The sequence below is a fragment of the Poecilia formosa genome, unplaced genomic scaffold, assembly GCF_000485575.1.
Source record: "Poecilia formosa unplaced genomic scaffold, Poecilia_formosa-5.1.2 Scaffold2256, whole genome shotgun sequence".
In the NCBI taxonomy this organism is placed as follows: Eukaryota; Metazoa; Chordata; class Actinopteri; order Cyprinodontiformes; family Poeciliidae; genus Poecilia; species Poecilia formosa.
In genome coordinates this window covers 479-20900 of record NW_006802195.1, presented here as the reverse complement: position 1 = coordinate 20900, position 20422 = coordinate 479, and the positions used below count along the sequence as shown (strand labels likewise).

The 20422-nt window shown below is 36.2% G+C and overlaps 1 protein-coding gene across 1 annotated transcript; it reads left to right on the top strand.

Moving 5' to 3' along the window:
- Window positions 1–1278: 1278 nt before the first annotated feature.
- On the top strand, window positions 1279–19426 carry LOC103133105 (complement C3-like). The gene is made up of 27 exons (XM_007544874.2): window positions 1279–1441; window positions 2526–2729; window positions 2835–2949; window positions 3036–3124; window positions 4941–5080; window positions 5315–5533; window positions 5676–5739; window positions 5818–5907; window positions 6172–6378; window positions 6539–6614; window positions 6719–6878; window positions 6988–7080; window positions 7181–7331; window positions 7422–7507; window positions 7747–7824; window positions 7924–8079; window positions 8708–8770; window positions 9801–9882; window positions 9992–10040; window positions 10304–10394; window positions 10480–10569; window positions 11757–11859; window positions 15074–15163; window positions 16166–16258; window positions 16349–16432; window positions 17581–17722; window positions 18188–19426. Exons 1-27 carry the CDS (start codon window positions 1294–1296, stop codon window positions 18330–18332), a joined length of 3108 nt encoding a protein of 1035 aa, XP_007544936.1. The 5' UTR covers window positions 1279–1293; the 3' UTR covers window positions 18333–19426.
- The last annotated feature ends 996 nt before the right edge of the window (window positions 19427–20422 follow it).

Below are 20422 nucleotides of genomic sequence, written 5' to 3'. Positions count from 1 at the left end.
TTTTCTGTGTACCTACAGAGACGCTCAGGAGCCTTTTTGCTGTTCATTTTAGACATAACTTTTGGAAAGAGCATATAATTTTTCATTAACTGGAATGGGAGACTGATCAACTAGCTCAGTTTGTCCTGTGGATGACCGCAGGACAAACCACAGTTTGTGGATGACCGCACAAACTGTGGATGACAGTTTGTACGGTCCAGAAACTCCAGAAAGATATAGAGATTTAACTTTCAAATGGAATTTATGGAAAATGTAAAGTTCACATTACATTGATGTATTATGGAAATAGAGCATTTAAGTAGAAGTATGGAATAGTGATTTTTCTCTGCTGAAAATGATGGGCCAACTTGTCTCCAATGCAACATATTTATTTTTGCAAAAATGGCAAACAACCCCACAGAAAACAGCACATTACAGAAGCTCCATAAAGTACTGACCAAGTTCTTCAGTAACACAGCACACTTGTACTGTAAAACCCAATAATGAAACAGTTAAACTTAAATAATTTCCTGTTATAACCAATTACATACTTTTACACACTAGTCTAAAATGGTCAACTTCACAAATCAACAGCTTTGTGAAGAAAAACAGGGTCACAACTTAGTGTTCCTAAGAAACATTGATCCTAAACACACTTTAAATTTGGTTTTTCAAAATGTATTGAAGAAGCTGGCTTGTTTAATAAAAGGGCATCATCACAGGGCTAACAGCCAAACATGTTGTAAAATTATTAAGTGTAAATATTTTTAATATTTGAATAACCTCTCCTTTGCTCAGATTTGGGATGTGGTTGAGCAGTACGACACAGGCTGCAGTCCAGGTGGTGGGAGCAATAGCAGGAATGTGTTCTTTGATGCTGGACTGTTGTTTAAGACCAACACAGCTTTTGAGACACCCTACAGGACAGGTGGTTGTCATCATGATCCCAAGGTGTTGGAGTAGAAACTAAAAACCCAACTTGGCAACAAGACTTATTTTGTTCCTCGGTCTCCCTTCCTTTATATATGTGCTCATATTTTTATTTTTTACTACAGACTCAGACTTTATATAGCCGTTTCTCTCATAGATGAAGCACTTAAAGGAGCTATTAACAACATAACATCTAAAAAACCCATTTATTTTCTAAAAGCAGTGTTTCAACTGTTAAAATGAGAAGATTTTTAAAATCAATGTATTGAAAATAATTTGCAAGCAGCTTGTTTAGAACAACTGTGCTTAGGCAAACGTTAGATAAGTCAGACGCATAACAAGATGTAGTTTTAAAGATGCCTTATTACTAAATCCTTGTTTTAAATGTATTATGTTGCATACACTGTGCAGAATAGTTTTGTCCTTTTTTTGTTTAACAGCAAATTTTATCTTGCAATTACAGATTTAAAATGTGAGTCTCATCACCGGCAGAAACGAGCTACCACCATTTCAGAAGTCATAAACAAGTTGGGTAAGTTGTAGCTATTATTCCCTCCTCATTTTAGGTCTACTGAAAATTATGCTCTGCATATGTTTCTTTCGGTTTAAAATAATAGACAAATAGAAGAAAAAAGTATAAAATTTTGAAACTACACAGATAACGGCAACAACTTCCTCATCAAATTTGTACACATGAAGACTTTTATTGAGGACCGGATGGTGCATGGTGCTTCTGCCATGCCTGCAAGGTCCATTGTCCCACTTATCAAGACCATACTGATTTGTGGTGTTACATGTTAGGCAGGAGAGTGGGAGTCCCCCAGGAGGCTCCACAACTGGTGCCCTCTTGTTCCTGGTCAAGAGGGGATTGGGACTCACAACACAGTGACTGCCACTCTAAGTGAGGGTAGTCTGGAGGAATCTGGGTTAGCCAAGCAAAGCAATCCTTCTGACAAAAACTTAAGACACAGAGACTTGCAGAACCAGCCAGGATTGTAGGCGCCATGCGAGCCCCCAGCAGGGCAGCCAGTCTCCAAACCACAAACCTCCAATGTCTACCTGGGCAAAACCTAAGTTCCTCAACCCAACCACATCCATACATGCCTACTTACCTACCTAATTAACTGTCTTCCTTTCGAAAGATGAATTAGTTGCTTAAAATTTCAGGTTATCTTTTGCAAATTTTATTCTCCATTTACATCTTTTGTAACCTTTTAAAAGACATCTTTCCCTTTTTCAATTACAATTTTAAACTTGCCAGTGTTTGGATCGTTTTGGATTTCACTTTACGCAATGTCTTATCCATGATGACATAATGCATTAGTGTATCTGATCTTGTTTCTATTTGGGATGATGGATCAGATTATTAGTTAGTAGAAGAAATGAGAGTCAGGCTCAGTAGATTTTTGTCTCATTTGTGAACATCTGATTAAAGTTTGATCTGAAGAACAGTCTGTATTTTAAATTATGGTGCACATTAGATTGATCATGATTGTCCTATTATCATGAAAAACATGAAGCATTTTTATGTATTGTTGTGTTTTGTTGTTTTGTTTTGTACATTTTATTATGTTTTCTCCATATTTTCTTCCCATTAAATCTCATTTTCCCAACAGTAAACACATATAATCAAACTGAAAAGTTGAAAAGAGAGTGCTGTCTGGATGGCATGAAGGACATCCCTGTTGCATACACATGTGAGAGGCGGAGCAATTACATTTTGGACGGCCCAGATTGTGTTACAGCTTTCTTGCACTGTTGTAATGAGATACAAAAAGAGCACGCTAAGCGAAGAGAAGAAATACTTCATTTGGCCCGTAGTAAGTGGGAAAGGGTTTGGGTGGGTTTGTTTTAGTCATAATATTGTTATATTATGCCCACAGCCTCTCAATAACCATTTCACCAGTGCATATTTTTGTGTTTAGGTGAGGTGGATGATTATTACATGAGTAACAAAATAACAACACGAAGCAAATTCCCTGAAAGCTGGCTTTGGTATGATATCACATTACCTGGATGCCCTGGGCAAGATCCAAACTGGTGAGAGAACCACCAAAAAAACATACGCAAGAACAGAAAGTTCCACATCAATGTTTATTAAAGGGATTTCTGTGTTTTTATTCCAGTGGCAGCACAGTCTTTAAGAAAAAATATGCATTGCCTGACTCTATCACCACATGGCAGCTGACTGGAATTAGTTTGTCAAACACTCACGGTGAGAACCTGAGCTGGGTTTTTTTTTTTCCCAATACATATATATTTATCTTTTGCTTTTTTTTTCAGAACCTTAGTTCATTTAAATATTTATTTTATATGACTGAACTGAATTTGATCAATTTCATTAATCTGTTTGTTTCATCCAGGTTCAATATTAACAAAACAAGTCAAATTCTAGATATTTCATTCTTATCACTGGATGCTGTAAATCTCCATATTTAATTTTTCCTTCATTTACTTTAGATCAGTTTGAATATTTTAATACCAATTTCAATGTGCATGTTGTTCTGTAGAATAATTATGTGGTCAGTATAGAACCAAATTCACGTTTGAGTCTTAAAGTTTAGATACAAATTTATTTTTGTGTAGGGAATTATGAAACCCTACACAGGTTCGACACTTGAGGTCCACAAAAAATGGATAGAAAAAAATGATCAAAAAAACATGTAGGCAATGCTAATACATTAACACACATAGCTGGAATCTACTAAAGCTTTAAAAGCAGTAAAGTTTTACCACTTACAGCAGTGGTCTCCAAACTTTTTCCTGTGAGGGCCACATAACTTTTCCCTTCTCTGGTGGGGGGCCGGAAATTGTTGAAGGGGGGAGTGGGTGCGTTTCTTGATTGATTTTTACCAAGAAAGCACATGGGCAAAAACCATAAGTGAAACGGTCACTGGGACTAACTACTATATATTCCATTCAGGGAATGTATCTATAATATATTAATTTCTCCTATGTTAACATAAAGGCTTGTTTTGAAGTATAAGTTGCTACTTACAGGCATTGCTTCGAAGAATTCAACCTGGAATGCGGCGTTCATAACAGACACGTGTGTTGATCTGCTCTACCGCTAGCAACTGATTAAATAACATAAAGTCAAGCAGTTCCCCAAAAGTCCAACAGATGGCAGCAATGCGCCATGCAAAACAAAACACCCACAGTTTACAGGACACACTTCCTGCTAAAGAGCCCCCTGGTGGTTGAAGAAAAATCCACATATAAACCGGAAAATACAATAAGTGAAAAAAAAATCTGAATGCTCTCTGGTATTGTTCGGGGCCGGAAAAAATGAGGAGGCGGGCCATAGTTTGGGGACCCCTGACTTACAGCAATAGTACGCAACTTTAATAAAAATAATTTTTATATGTTTCACTATGTTGTGACAATAAAGTATAAGACAGATAATCTGAAAAAATTGTGCTACTCTGAAAAATACACTGTTATGTCAGAAAAAGCTAATTAGTGCCATAAGGAGGGTCTTACCGCTGTCAATCATCCTGGCGACCCTCCCCCTTGCTCTCTGCTATGCTACTCTCTGTTGAGAGGCCACTGATGATGGTGGATTAACAGTTTTCCTGTAATATAAGTTGTTTCTTTGCCATTGGCACATTAAGCAGCAAATACACAATTTGCATGATTGAAAGCTCTTAGAGACTCCTCCTGGCTTCTGGTTGTTTCTGACCAGGAGCAGTGCACCTCTGCAGATGGCTGTAGGACCACTGGGAGGATGAGAAGCTTGATTTTTATTATTATTATTATTATTATTATTATTATTATTATTATTATTATTATTATTATTATTATTATTCACAGATTATCTGTCTCATACCATACTGTCACGGCATAGGGAGATATGTAATAAATATGAAAAAAACATAGTTGTTATAAAAGTTACATAATGAGGGTTTAACTAAATATTTTATTCATGTGCTAAATTAATTCTTCAGTATACAGGTTGCTGTACAATTTTCCATTCATATATTGTTTTTATCATTTTTTTTTCCAAATTTGTCCTCCTTTCTGTTTTTAAGGTATCTGTGTGGCAGAGCCATTAGAGGTCATTGTTAAAAAACCTTTCTTCATTGACCTCAGGCTACCGTACTCTGCTGTCCATGGAGAACAACTTGAAATTAAAGCAATTTTACATAACTACCATGATGATCCCGTCAGTGTGAGTATGTCTTGAACTTTACAGCCTGAACACCTCTATTTTAGTCAGAGCTACAAAGGACACGGTGAAAAGATGTATGAACTGAACATCAAATATGTCATCAAAATACCTATTTGACAGGATAATCTTAGTTTATTTCAAAGATTATTTACAATATACCATAGCAACTGCAAAATACTGTACTGAAAACAGTATTACATTTTTGTTACTTTTGTTCTTGTTGTTTCTTTTAAGGTACGTGTGGACCTCCTTGAAGAAAAAGATGTGTGTAGCGCAGCCTATAAGCGGCAAAGGTTTCAGCAGCAAGTTAGAGTTGGGGCCCAAACTACACGTGCTGTACCATTCATTATTATCCCAATGAAGGAAGGGGAAGTCAAAATTACGGTTAAAGCAGCTGTTATAGATTCAGACATAAACCTCTCAGACGGAATTGAGAGAAAATTGCGGGTTGTGGTAAGTGAGAAAGACTAGTGTAGTTTCTGAGTTTAGGATGCCTTATTAGAACTGTTTTTCTCAAATTCTGAAGATGTTCTGTCTCTGAAGATTTTTGTTTTTTATTCACATTGTTGTTTGGATTACTTCACTATTTTTGCAGCCTAAAGGTGTATTGAAGAAATCCGTTAGAAATGTACTACTTGCCCCTGCTGAGAAAGGTGTTGGTAAGTGTGCCCTCAAAATGAAAGCAATTTAAAAAATCTACCAAATTCCTTTAATTTAATAAATGTTTCTTTTATTAGGTGGTAGACAAGACGTAACTATAAATAGTGAGATTTCTGAAACAGAGCTTGTTCCAGGCACACCTTTGAATACACACATCTTTGTCACAGGTAAGACACCGTAAACAGGAAGAAAAATACAAAGAACGTTACACAGTATTTAAGCACAAAGTGATCCACATGGGATAACAGTATTTTTACATTGAAATATTAGCTAAACATTTTTATTATTGGTTTACCTGCAAAGCTCATATTCCACCTTTGTCTGAGCCGCCTGCAGTGTGTGCTTAATGCTTTTAGGAGGGCAAGTCAGGTTAATTTTGTTTTATTTCTAAATAATTTAAGAATGTTTGTGAACCTCTCCTGCTCACAAAGGACGGGAACAGATGAGTTCACTATTGGAGAATGCTATTAGTGGAAAATCCATGGGAACACTGATCAAAGCACCTGGAGGCTGTGGAGAGCAGAACATGATCACCATGACCCTGCCGGTCATTGCTACGTTGTATCTAGACAAAACCAACCAATGGGAAGCTGTAGGCTTTCAGAAACGAACGGAAGCTCTCGAACACATCAAAATTGGTACGCTCATCAATTATATCTTTCTGTGAACATCAGAATGAAGAAATATACAGATATTTACAGAACCATCACTTAACCACTAATAGTGACTTTGTAGATTTAATAGCTGATGAAGATTTAATACCTGTCATCAAATATTTAACATTTTTCTTTTATGCAGGTTACAAAAAAGAATTTGCTTACCGTAACAATGATGGCGGATTTGCTCTATTTCCTTATTTTTCAAGTGGCACTTGGTAAGGAACCTGTTTTTATAACTCACAAATGTTTGCAATTATTGGTTTTGTACTAATTGGTTTTGAATATAAAATAAACCTGCTGTGTTCTTGACACTTTTTAGGTTGACTGCCTATGTTGCCAAGGTCTTTGCTATTGCCCATGGTCTTGTGGAAGTGGACAAAAACGTAATCTGCGGGGCTATTCAATTTCTTATTCTCAAATCAAAGAACTCTGCTGGAATGTTTAAGGAGGATGGATATATGTACCATTTTGAAATGATTGTAAGTTTTTTGATTTAGTTAAAGTAGTCCTTAAATCTTGTATGAAGCAAAAAACAGAGAAATCAACCAAATTAATACATATCTGTATTATACCTGTTCTCGTCTGTAGGGTGATGTGGCTGGTAGAGATTCACATGCCTCCATGAAAGCTTTTTGCCTGATTGCCATGCAAGAGTCCCGATCAATATGTTCTGACATTCAAGTAGGTACTTCGCCAAATTATTTATAGCACAATATGGCAATGCAATCAAGAAACTAAGGCTGAAAGTACAACATCACATTTTATTCTGTCTTTTTTGTAGGATCTGAATGATGTTATTTACCAATCAGTAACTTACCTGGAACAACATCTTCCTCAACTAACCAACCCCTATGCTGTTGCAATAACGTCATATGCTTTGGCGAATGAAAATAAGCTGAACAAAGATATTCTCTACCAGTATGCTGCTCCAGGTAGTGCTAACCAAACATCGGCTTATTTTATGATCATTATTTATCAAGTATAGTGTAATGACTTGGGCTTTTTGGGTATTTCTTTCATAGACAAATCCCACTGGAATTCATCCACAACCCATGAAAACACACTGGAAGCGACTGCATATGCTCTTCTTGCCCTTGTCAACAACAGGGTGAGCACATCTTTACAGTGACATATGCCAGAGTGTTTGCAGAAAAGTGAATGATATACTTGAGTTGCTAAAACTATTTACTTATCATCTTCCTGTGTGACCCTAGAGCTTTAGTAACTTTATTAGTGAGGCCATCGCTCTTTCAGTCATGTAGTGGTTGTAATATCCAATACAGTAACATAGTTATTTTAGTTTTTTGTTTTTTTTAAACATTAAAGGCTTTTGTCTTTTATTCAAAGTCCTTTACAGAGGCAAAACCTATCGTAAGATGGCTCAGCCAACAGCAAAAGTCTGAAGGAGGCTATGGATCAACACAGGTAACACTGAAGTTTTCTCCATTCAACTTAAATATCTGTATTGAGTCTGGTTTGTTAGCATGGTGGTCATCTGTTGGTAACATGGCCCTGATTCTCCAGGCCACAATTATGGTATACCAGGCTGTAGCAGAGTACTGGGCAAACGCTGAAGAACCTAAATATGATCTGAATGTGGACATTACCTTACCAGGCAGGTCAAATCTTCTCAAGTATAATTTCTTCCAAGGAAGTCAATATGCAACAAAATCCAACAAGGTAGGAATATGTTCATATTTTCAAGTATATGTTTGTGTATCACAGTGCTGGGGAGAAATCTTGGCCCATTCCTTTTGACAACATTGTTTCAGTTCATTTTGTTTTACAAACATATGTTTATGCACAACTGATTTGCTCCCTTTCTATGAGATTATGTCCCTTCTGTGATTTTTAGGATCTCTAAGTGTGTTTGGATTTCTTGGTGTTTAGAAAATGCATGGTTTATGTATCACCTGAAAATGGCAGCTTGACTCAATTCATTTGCTTGTTACATGGAATAAGCAAGAAGTTTAGCAGTGAACAGTCATTCAATTCAGTACTTTTGCAAGGCAATGTGTGAGATAAAGACTGTTGCAGCTTTTAACTCTGCATTTACGTAAGCTGTTATGAAAGGGTTTTGTTTTTTTTTGGTCCATCCTCATTGTTTTTTTGTTGTTTTTTTCATATTACTGTACATGCATATTTATATTTCTTGTGTTGGTTCAATTAATTGTGCTTCAGCAGCTAAAACCAAAGCTTCAGTTATGACATGTATTTCAGTATAATCGTTGCTTTCTAAAGGTTTTAATGATTACCAGCATTGTAATGGGATGTATTCAATGTTAACTATTATTTGCCCACTTGACAGTTTCTAGGCATAAACAAGGATGTAAAAGTTACAGCCACAGGAACAGGGGAAGCTACTTTGAAGGTAAACATGAAGTTGGTCCATTTCTATTTTTAATTATTCAAATGTTTTGCTGAATACGTAGACAGCATAAGAGGGCGTTTTAAGAAGAAAACAGATCTGACCTTCTAATTGTGTCTGGGATATTCTCTTTGCACACTTCTTGCCCCTTAATCAAATAATAGCTCTAGCTGACCATGCACACCCCTTTTATGTCACAGAATACACATATCCTGATTGCTATGCTTTCTTGAATAAGATAATGGTTTCACTCTTTTTCAGCAGGCTCTCCAGTTCTTAATTCAACAGGGCACATAAGGAATGTAGGATGTAAATCAGCAGCAAATGCATGATTAGTTTCAACGCAAAGCAAAAATACCTGAGCAATACTTCTGAAACTGTGTTGAACTTATGTCAGGAGGAACTGGGGCAGTTTTGAAGGCAAAAAGAAGTCCAACTCTGTATGAGAGCGTTGTAACTCAGAAAGTAGCCAGTGAGTGTCCCAAGTTATGCTATACAGAGTTTAATTATTCGGATTGAATTAGTGAAAAATAACATCTTCAGTGACATTCTATTTTTAACATTTTATTGAGATACAACTGTATTCACATCTAACTGAATATGTAAATATTTTTTGCTTGAAGGCTTTGAAATGCCACCACATCTTATCCAATTGATTTTCTAAACACACAATCACCCACGCACCAGTCGACCAGATTTAAAGTGCCCGAGATAAAACAGAGCACCAGTGGGGATATTGCTGTTGCTGAATCAAAACCAAGGAGGAATTCAACAACTTCGACTCATTCAATTACTGAAACATTCATATTGTTCTGCTTTTAAAGAGCTTTTGACTTATGAAGTTTATAAGTCAAAAGCTATGTAATATATCATAGCTATATATATAGCTATGATATTTAAAGCTACATAATTATATGTTACATAGCTATATATAACAATATGTCAAGAAAACAGACGTTACCTAATGACAATATTTATCAAATGTTTATTTATCATTTACCTAAACTTATTTTAAAAATAATTTGTCCTATAGATGGTATCATTCTATTACGCAATGCCTAAAGAAGATGTAAATGACTGCACAATGTTCAACCTGACTGTGGAGCTTACAGCAGGTAAATTATTTATGCTTGATTTTCTGGTTTTGTGGTGAAGGGCGTTTTGTTGAGTTGTCTATATTGTTTTTAGAGCAAACCAATATTTATTCCATATTTACTCTTTCAGAACCGAGCAATAATGAGAAGAGCTCATACAGGCTGACGCTAGAATTTTTGTGAGTAGAACCTGAAACCGTTGCTAACCAGGGTTAAAATCATGCTTTTATCATAAACACTAAAGTCGCATTTGTTCGATGTCTATTTTCTTTAAAAGCACTTTGTTTAAATGTCCCTGGATGGATTTTTTTTTTTTACAAGAGTAATGAACACTGTTTGATTTCTAAAATCATGTTCATTTCAGGATGCTATCCAGAGACGTAGATGTTATTTTTCTGAAAAAAAGTTTAAAGTGGTGTGTTTTTATTTTTCACTTATGCAGCTTTAAGAGCAGAGAACGCAATGCAACAATGTCTATTTTGGATATCGGTTTGCCAACTGGGTTCAATTTTGATAAAGAAGACCTGGACAAAGTATGAGCTTATATGCACACAAACATAGTCATGGTATTTTACAGTAAATTTATTTCTTTTCATGATGTAATCTTTGTGTGTATAGATGTCAAAAGGACCCTCACGCCTTTTTTCAAAGTATGAGATTGACAAAATTTTGACAGATAAAGGCTCACTGATCATTTACCTCGACAGGGTAAGTTACACTTTTGTCTTTTACTTTGTATAAGAGAGTGGTTAAACTAGATTTTAAAGATTGAACTAGAACACTAATCAGTTGTCTATAATCTCACCTAACTTATCACATATTCCTCAAAGTAAATCATGAAGTGACTTTGCTATTAAAAACTCATTCTGCATCCTCCAGTTAGACTTGAACAAGTTTTTGGCTGTATTTGTTTTTGTATAATCATATAAAGGGTGTTGACCTTCCTGAGATCTGTGAAAGTATTTCTAATTTGATTTCTGATTTGGTCACTTGAGTAAAAATATCCACGCTAAGACTCAAGGTGCTGTCACACACTTTCTTATGGTTCCCTGAATCTTGACATGCCAAAGAACACATTTTATCTGGGCATATACTTGAGGAAGAGAATGACATTTTCAGTCAAGTCTTGTCACATACGACATATTTGCTTCAGCTACGATTCACCCTTGTTTTTCATTGTGCATGTGTGTTGGGAATGAAGGGAGCATAATTAACAGAATTGCACTGCATCAGGATAGAAAGTCACTTTTGTGGATTTTTTCTTCTAAAATTTCTGGCTGACCACTAGGGGCTGATAGTTGACAATGCTTTACACTTAATCTATGAGTACCAGCAAATGGTCAACAAACATATATAAATTATACAGACTAACAGCCACCTCAAGGAACTGGGATGGGTCAATTTCACTGGATAAAACATCTGCATATCACAGCCTTGCATAAAAATATTATTATTTAATTAAAATGTGAGGTACTGTACTGTGTCTCCAATCCTTATCGTTTGTGATATGGACATTTTTAGCATGCAACCAAAAATGTGAAGCTGTCTGCCTTATGTCAAATACGTCATTTGTCATTTAACTATTATTAGCTACATTTTCCATCTTGGCAAATGTAGCTCAAAGGTTTTTGCTAACATTGTTATCGAGTTTACAGAGCTTTTAATAAAGATGCCTGCACAGAGTTTCGGATGTTTGTAGTAGAGTCTGTTGAAAGTAGTTCAAAAAGAGACTTAGGCATTCACATTGAGGAGGAATTTTCAACAAAACCTTAATTGCCCAAAATGGGATTCTTGTTGGACAAAATGGCAAATTCTACATGGTTTTATTAATTCCTCTTGCACTTACCATGAATCTAACTCCACAGCTTTACCTTTGTTGGCTAAATCCTCCACAGGTTTCTAACACACAGCCAGAGATGATCTCTTTCAGGATCCATCAGGAGGTCAAAGTGGGCATGTTGCAGCCAGCTGCTGTGTCTATCTATGAATACTATGACAGTGAGTCCCTGAGACATAAAAACATATGCAGACACTCATGTCTGTGTTCCTTTTCTAAACAGCTGTTCGGTGGTGTTTCAGTACCATAATATCTTAGCTAAGTTTCTCCTTGTCATTGCTAACCCAACAGTAGAGCCAGGAATGAAAATCGGCATTTGTGTTCACTTTATATATATATATATATATATCAGTGTTGTAGTACTCGAGATTGGTCTTGGTCTCGAGACCATTTTTTGATGGTCTCGGGCGCTGAGGACTCAACATTTCATTTCAAAGACCAGTCGAGACCGCAACTGTGAAAATATTACTAAACATACAGCATACTGTCCAGTTTATTTAACATATTTGCTTTCAGTGGATGCAAAACGCACCGATTAAAATCCAACCAATAACGTCCCTGCCAGCATGCCTAAGTGGGCCCCATTTGGGGAAAAGGAGGGCAGACCATATTTTGTCCCATATGGGTTTGTCACGGGTTCCACGATGGCCCCACATGTGTTTGCCACAGCACACATGGGCCCTATATGGTGGTGGCCCACATGGGTTTGTCCATGTAGGGCCCGTGTGGGCTGTGGCCCTACATGGGCAAACACATCTGGGGCCATCGTGGAACCCGTGGACAAACCCATATGGGACCCATATATCAGCCCTCCTTTCCCCCACATGGGTCCCACCTAGGCATGCTGGCATAAGCTTTTTTGCATAAGGTATCTTATACGACTTGACAAGAATTATGCAGATGGTGAATTTGCCCAAAGAGTGAATACCAGTGTTGTAGTACTCGAGATCGGTCTTGGTCTCGTGACCGGTCTCGAGACCATTCCGCATTTGGTCTCGGTCTTGTCTCGGTCTCGGGGGCTGAGGACTCGGCATTTTATTTCAAGACCAGTCGAGACCGAAACTGTGAAAATATCACTAAACGTGATATTTTCACAGTGTACATGAGCATAATGTCCACTTTATTTGTTAACATCTTTGTTTTCACTGGATGCAAAACGTACCAATTAAAATCCAACCAATAACGTGTTTCTGTTACTAACCCATTGCCCCCCACCTTTCACTCGCACGCAGCGCTCTGAGATATGCGTAGTTGTTTTCTCTGAGCGGCAGAAGATGTCTGTCTAATAGTCAGTAATAGAATAGCGCTGCATAACTCATAAGAAATCCGATGACCACAGCTAACTCAGCAGTGCTTCGCTTTTACAGACGGTGGGGACAATGTCTAACTTTTTTCGTCACTTAGAAAAGTAGCTCAAAGAAAGGTAAGCTCCGATGACGTGATGCTAGCAAAGGTAGCTGTAAAGTGACACGTTATTTGTGATGAAAAAAAGTTGTCACTCACTGCGCTGAATTATTGTTCGGAGGTGTTGACTGACTTGTCGCATATATGGGACAACGCTGTATCCAAAAGTCTGCAATATAGTGATGTGACATTCAGGAACAGTACGGTTAATCTGCTTGTCTCTTTACTTATTAGATAGGACTGGAATGTCGCTGAGAGCCGTTGTTCTATCAGATTACCATATGCTGTCAGAATAGCATACATGCAGTGAGTACCATGCCTGCGCATGCACATTAAAAAGTCCGACAGTCAGAGGAGTTGTCAGTTCACCATACGCAGCAAGTTATGACGAAAATAAGTCATTAAATTCTTTTCAATAATAACTATATAGACGTATATGTGTTGTCGTGTTTTCAAAGTGTATTTAAAGCAGGGTCTGGCTGCAGCTGCAGTCAACTACAACACATGCCCATGTAAAACTCATTAACCTACTTAACCGCCACGTCAGGGTGCCATACAAGTGTTAATAAAGTGTATGATAATCTACGTCATGATTCTATGTTGCTAATTAAATATAATTATATGGTAATGATGTGTCTGAAAGATATAGCCGTGAGTTCGTTCTAAACGTATGACGATCTGACAGCGTATGCTGACCTGACAGAACACTCTTCTTTGTTCTTGTAATGCTCTGCATACACTGCAGTAGCTATCATTATTTTATGTAATTATGTACATTGATATTTTTGTAATTAACAAATAAATAAAACACAAGAATGAAAGAGCACGCAGAGCATGCACATTGCTCTTTGATTGTTTTCGTTCAAAGTGGCAGCTGTAATATGTGCCATGGTGTCAGATTGCCTGGCTTTATGTAGTGGGTGAGACAAGTCACGATGAGAGCCTTGTGCCCTTTCTTATTGCTCCTTGGGAAGTGTTCATAGTTGAGCATTATTTACCGTCTGGGCATTGCCTCAATTGCTATGTTAAATGGTACAGAGAGTGGTGGTTTCTGACATGAGCAATATAGGCAAATGCCCATGGCGTTATCTTTTCATTGATGGCACCAGACCACCACGGATTGTAGCACAGAGATGGAAGTTTGTCCTGCTTTTAATATTGGTAAAATTTATCAAGTATTTAATATCTAGGTCTTTTTATGGGAATACAGATATTTCAGATTAGTTTGAGAAGCAATTTTGATCATATTTCACATTTTATTGTGTCATATAGCGCGGGGCACTGGTCTTGGTCTTGACTCAGTCTCGACTTTCCTCGGTCTTGGTCTTGTCTTGGTCTCGGGTTAGGTGGTCTTGACCACAACACTGATATATATAACAAAATAAAACATATATAACAAAAACAAAAATATATATATATATATATATATATATATATATATATATATATATATATATATATATATACCTCTGGCACCAACTATGGAAATTTTCTGGAGGCACAATGATAATTATTTGTTCTTTAGTTTAAATGGAAGGTAAGACATGTTCAGTGTGAAACTTCTGTCATTCAGACAAAAATTATTCATTATTGTGCAAAATGTTTTTAGTCCTTTTTTTCTTTATAACCTGAAACGTAAATTTAAGAAATATGGGTATTTTTGACAGAAAAATAAATCTTGGTCATACAGGTAAACTTTAACTTAGACATGACCTCTCCAAAAATATTAATTTGCTCACGGGACGGAAACAGAGGAATATTCAACTCAGAAATATTTTAGTTATCCCAAATGAAAATTAAATGTAACTCATCCTATCCAAAAATTCTCAGTTATTTTCAAAGAATTACACTATTAGAATGTAGTCTAATGACTATAGTCTAATAATCATTAAACTGTAGGACAGAATAATTATTGTCTTAACATGCTGACTACTCAATGTGTGTTTAATTTCTTTTTTTTTTTTTTTTTAGGGAAACCTTGTAAGAAATTCTACCGCCCTGGGCGAGAAACTGGAGAGCTGCTGAGCCTTTGTCACGGTCATGTGTGCGGATGCGCTGAAGGTAACCAAGCTACATGTCGAAAGATTCTTCTGTGTTTCTTTAGTTTGAGTCAGAAAAGCAACATTAACACAGATGGACAGAAATCACAAACACAGAAATCTGAATGTAATTCTCTGTTTATTTGAAGGTTGTTAGAGTTGGAGACCAAACTTCAGTTTAAACATGTTTTATGGGGGCTAAATTTCAACAAGAGTGCCTTTTATAAATGGAAAAAAACAAGAAAATCAATTTTGATTAAAAAATGTTTAATTTCTTACATTGTCTCCCTTGTGCATAAAAGAAAAAGCAATCCTTTTAGTTTTTTCAGGTTATCTTTCTTCAAAGTAAAGATGCAATAGATTAGGAGCTACACTTCCATAAAAAATAAAATTTTCCTACTTTTATCTATTATATTTTCCATTTTGTCAAAAATAAAGGAACATGTTTATTTATGTCCTTTTGTCCCAGCAAAGATTGTTTGTTTTAAACAATAAAGGACAACACATTCCTAAAAAAAAAAAAAAAACTAACCAAAAAAAAAAAAACCCAGAGTGATCCAAAAGCTTTTCCTAGCCCAGACTAGAAGTATATGTATGTATTATATTTTAAGATATAAATGTGGCTGGCAATGACAAAACTAAGATAACTGTTGCCTTAAGTTGTTGTGAAACTGCTTTATATATCAAATACAAATGAAAAGAAACTTGACTTTGTATCATAGCCGAAGCTGATGGCCTCTGTCTCTTCAAACAGTGTAAGTATATATCTGGTTACTTACAAAATGTAAAACTAAATAAGGAAGATTTCTGTGCCCCACACTTATTATCAGAAATATATCTGGCTTTTAAATAGGAAGATCTTAATCATTTCAGACTAGCTAAAGCTTTTTCAAAAGTCTCAAATATATAGTTTGTAATGAAAAGAAAGCATCAAGAATAACAAATACTCAAATACCTATGCAATACTGAAGGGTTTTTATTATTCAAGATGTGTGATAATTTTAGGTTTTCTCTTCCTACTCAGAGAACTGCAGCATGCAGAAAAAGGAGAAAATCAGAAATGATGAGCGTACTGCAAAGGCTTGTGAAGTTTCATTAACCTACAAAATAGACTTTGGTAAGAGTGAATGAATGAATGTTTGAGTGAGTTAAGAGTGAGTGAGCACCAGCTCAAGCTAAGCTAACAGTTTTCTCATTTTTTCCTCAGTGTATAAAGCAAGAGTGGAAAACTTTGTTAATTCTTGGTCCACTGACATTTATACTGTACAAATACTGGAAGTAATCAAGACAGGTAGGTGAATGAAGCTGATCTTTGTGTATTTCATTATATTTAGAATGTCCTTAAACATGTATTGTACGTATTTTCTTCTTCACATTGTGTTAGATTCAGGTCATTGTGGCCACGCAAAGGGCTTTCATACTCATAACAATAATACTTGTAAATTAGACTCTCGCTTTCTCTCTCTCTCTGCTATCCTAGCTCAAAACCATTAGCTTTTCTTCCTTGGGGCGTTCCTTCCTCATTACCATATGTAAAACAGGGGTGTGCCTCTAGTGGAGGGAGGAAGGTTTACAAGCGACTGTCTTGTATCTGGGGACAGGCCATTTTTACTGCTTGTTAGAAACAGTCTTTATCTGTACCCAGAGAGGAACCTTGCATCAATAAGACATATTTATTATCCTCCTTCTTACTGTAATATTAACAGTTTTAAAAAGAGCAATTTGGAGGCCATGTTGACAATAAAAGGTAACACTTTATTTGAAGGGGGTTGAATAAGACTGTCATGACACTGTCATAAACATGACATAACACCTTCATGAATATTTATGACTGTTGTCATAAAGCGTCATTTGGTAAATTATTACACTTTTAATACAAAGTTGACATTATTCAAAATGTCTTTGTTATGACAACTTGACATTAACCAAGAAATCATTACTGATATAAATTTGTTATAAAAGTATTACTGACTGCACTTTAAAAATTAGGTAACTTTATCTTATTAAAGGTGAAGTTTAAACAGTAATGATTTCTTGGTTAATGTCAAGTTGTCATAACAAAGACATTTTGAATAATGTCAACTGTGTATTAAAAGTGTCATAATTTACCGAATGACGCTTTATGACAACAGTCATAAATATTCATGAAGGCTTATTCATGTTCATGACAGGTGTTATGTCATGTTTATGAAAGTGTCATGACAGTCTTATTCACCCCCCTTCAAATAAAGTGTTACCCAATAGAATGAATGAAAATCGATTTTTCTGCTAAAATTTTAGACTTGTATTTAAAATCTTAGTAAAACAAATAGGATTCAACTTTGAGAATCAATCATTGGAGTGATTGGAGAATAGATCTGTATTTTAGCAAGTTCCCATTCATTTCATGATTATACTTTTAACACCTATTGTCTTCTTGGGCAATCATTTTACCTGCAGGAACAGATGAGCAGGCAGAAGGGGAACTTCGTACGTTCATCGGCTATCGTCACTGCAGAGCAGCTCTCGATCTGACTCCAGGCCAAACCTACCTGATCATGGGCTCATCCAAAGACATTCGTATCGATTACAAAAACCGACAGTGAGTTTGTTCCCTATCTCTATGCACCTGTGCCATGCAAATTTAAATATCATTTGTTGATTTAATTCACCTGTCAAGAAAAGTTATTTTTGCTCAGTAGCGACAGAAAGAAAAAGGATGAAGACAGTGAAAACACTTATTGTTTTCCGATAATAACTGAGTCATAAGACTGGTATGTTCAGACCAAAAACATGTTTTTTAATTATTAGATGCATTTAATGCTGTTACAGTCAGCTCAGAAACAGAATATGATCATATATCTCTCGGAAAATTACCAGACAGGCAAGATTTGCACAGTAAGCTGTCTATGTTAACAAAACATCTTGCTTAAATGTTGTAATCCTGAAGCTCTGTTTTAGCACAATACAATATTATTTAGAAATCTGTCTCACTGCATTTGCTGAGTTACTGTAATAAGCCTTTCTTCTGATAATGGCTGTGTAATTTTGGCTTTGCTCTGCTCAGGTATCAGTATGCGTTTGATGAGAACACCTGGATTGAGTACTGGCCCAGTGCAGAAGAGTGCCAGGTGGAGAAATACCGCCCTACCTGCTTGGGCTTAGAAGAACTGGTTGATCAGCTCCAAGTCTTTGGATGTCAGATGAAATGATACAGTAAATATAATACTACTCTGATATGAAAATAAAACTGAGATAGCACACGGTTATCATATAATTTTGTGATATTTTCCCTTGTGAAATGTAAGAATGTTGATTTCAGCTGCTGCATTTCATATTAAATGCCATGTGAAGGAAGCTTCTTATTTTCTGGTTTTGTGTCAAACTGTTGATTTCCATGTCACTCTGTTGCCTTTTCCTTTACCCAGAATGAAAATGTGTTTTGAAATATTTGTCACAACTTGTCAAAACATGATTCTACGGTATTAAATTGAATATATTTGGTAACTGCTGCATATCAAATTAATCACAGAGTGTGCCTTGAAACTGTGATTGACTGTATTTACAAACAAACATTTCTGGCAACATTGATCATTGATGGGCAGAATAAACCATAGTAATTGTTTATAAGTAAATAAATGAAGACATCAGTTAATTATAAAAACAAGCTGCATTTTGAAACATGCTGTCTTCTGAAATTAAATGGCTTACATAATTTGTACGCATGCCTTGAAAGGAAATGAAAGACTTGGAATGTTGTTGAAATATCTGTTGCACTATTATGGCATAACTGGAATAAATGACCAACTAAAAGATGTGTTTCTGTCAAGATGATTGAAAAGTGTGAACCAGCTGCTGAGGTTTAGGGTTAGGTTTGTGAGCGGACTCAACAAATTAGCCAGACAGTCACAGTGACAAGGCCTCAACCTTTGTTGTGTTGCATCTTTGGTATTCACCTTAGAGTCATATGTTACAGTAAAACTGGTAGAACATTCAGTTGCATGACCTTCAAATATTTGTACAGCGGGTGCATGGGTGGGTGAATGTGTGTGAGTTTGTTTAGGTGAGTCTGTTTGAGTTGAGTGGGTGGATGTGTGGCAATGTGTCTCCAGGGGCTTGTTTCAGCCAGCAGGATTAACAAACTGAGGAAAAAGTGTATACTCTAACCCTAGCCTGACACGCAGGTTTATATACAATTAAAAGATGACTCATATTTCCTAATTATTTAACAAATTTTATGATTATCCAATTTAAAAGTATTGCCAAATATGATGCAAAAAGTTTAAATACCGTGAGATGCCACAAATATAGCAATGTTTTCCTGTTATTGGAGCATCAATAGCTCTGCAGTAACTTTTCTGATGGAGCGATCAGAAAAGCCCATCTACTTCCTAATCACTTAGACTCATGTGGTCATCCTGCTGCAAGCAGCCTGCAGCCAGAGCAGAGACCAGACCGATTCCTTCCCGGGTCCAGATTTCAAACTGGGAAAAAAAAAAAAAAAAACTGGAAAAACATGATCGATTTATACAGCTTATCATCTGTGAAAAAGCTGATGTGTGGTATAGTTACTTTTTAAGTAGCTGCAAGGTGGACATTGGACCTTATAAATGTTTTTTTTTATTCGTTCCTTTAATTATAGGTTTGTTGATGATGAGGTTCTTTAGCAGGAATTGACTGAGCAAAGACAGAATGTTTTCTAAGGGTAAATCAGCACATGAGTCTGAATCTAAATCATGTGGAAAATTAGGGGGGAAAGTGATTTTAAAAAAAAAGACAAGATGTAATGTCAAGAATATATTTTTATTGTTTTTAAGGAACTTTGAGACAAAAAATCTACATTAAAGTCTGTAATGATTCAATGTCGCATGCTGTTTTTATTTCTATTTTTTAATTATGTAAGGTACCTTGAAATGCCTTGCTGCTGAAATGTGCTACACAAATACAATTTGATTTTGAGTTTTGTTTTGTTTTTTTTAACGAGAGAGGGAGAAGACCTGGGGGAAAATGTAAACAGACTCCAACTCAAATCTGTGTGTCTTAAAAAATGTGTTGGAATTAATCCCATTTTTTTCTCACACTAAGTTTCCAGCCACATCCTTCCTATTTCTGCATTGCTGGTAAATCTTAAGCACTAATGATATCCGCAAACACTGATGGATGACAGAGTTGCTTCTCTTGGCCCACTGGGGGTTGATTTTGGTTTCAATAAATGATTTGATGGCACTCCAGAAAGCACTACGGTTGTGTGCAAGCTGTGCAAAAAGGAGTTGGCCTATAAAAGGAGCTATTCAAGCCTAAA

What these genes read in the sequence shown, in the direction of transcription:
- LOC103133105 (XM_007544874.2), top strand. Translation starts at nt 1,294, where the DNA reads ATGTATTATGTTGCATACACTGTGCAGAATAGTTTTGTCCTTTTTTTG. An exon ending in CTACCAGTATGCTGCTCCAG is followed by an intron (nt 7,332 to 7,421) that starts GTAGTGCTAACC and finishes TTTCTTTCATAG; the next exon opens with ACAAATCCCACTGGAATTCA. An exon ending in CAGGGGAAGCTACTTTGAAG is followed by an intron (nt 8,771 to 9,800) that starts GTAAACATGAAG and finishes TTTGTCCTATAG; the next exon opens with ATGGTATCATTCTATTACGC.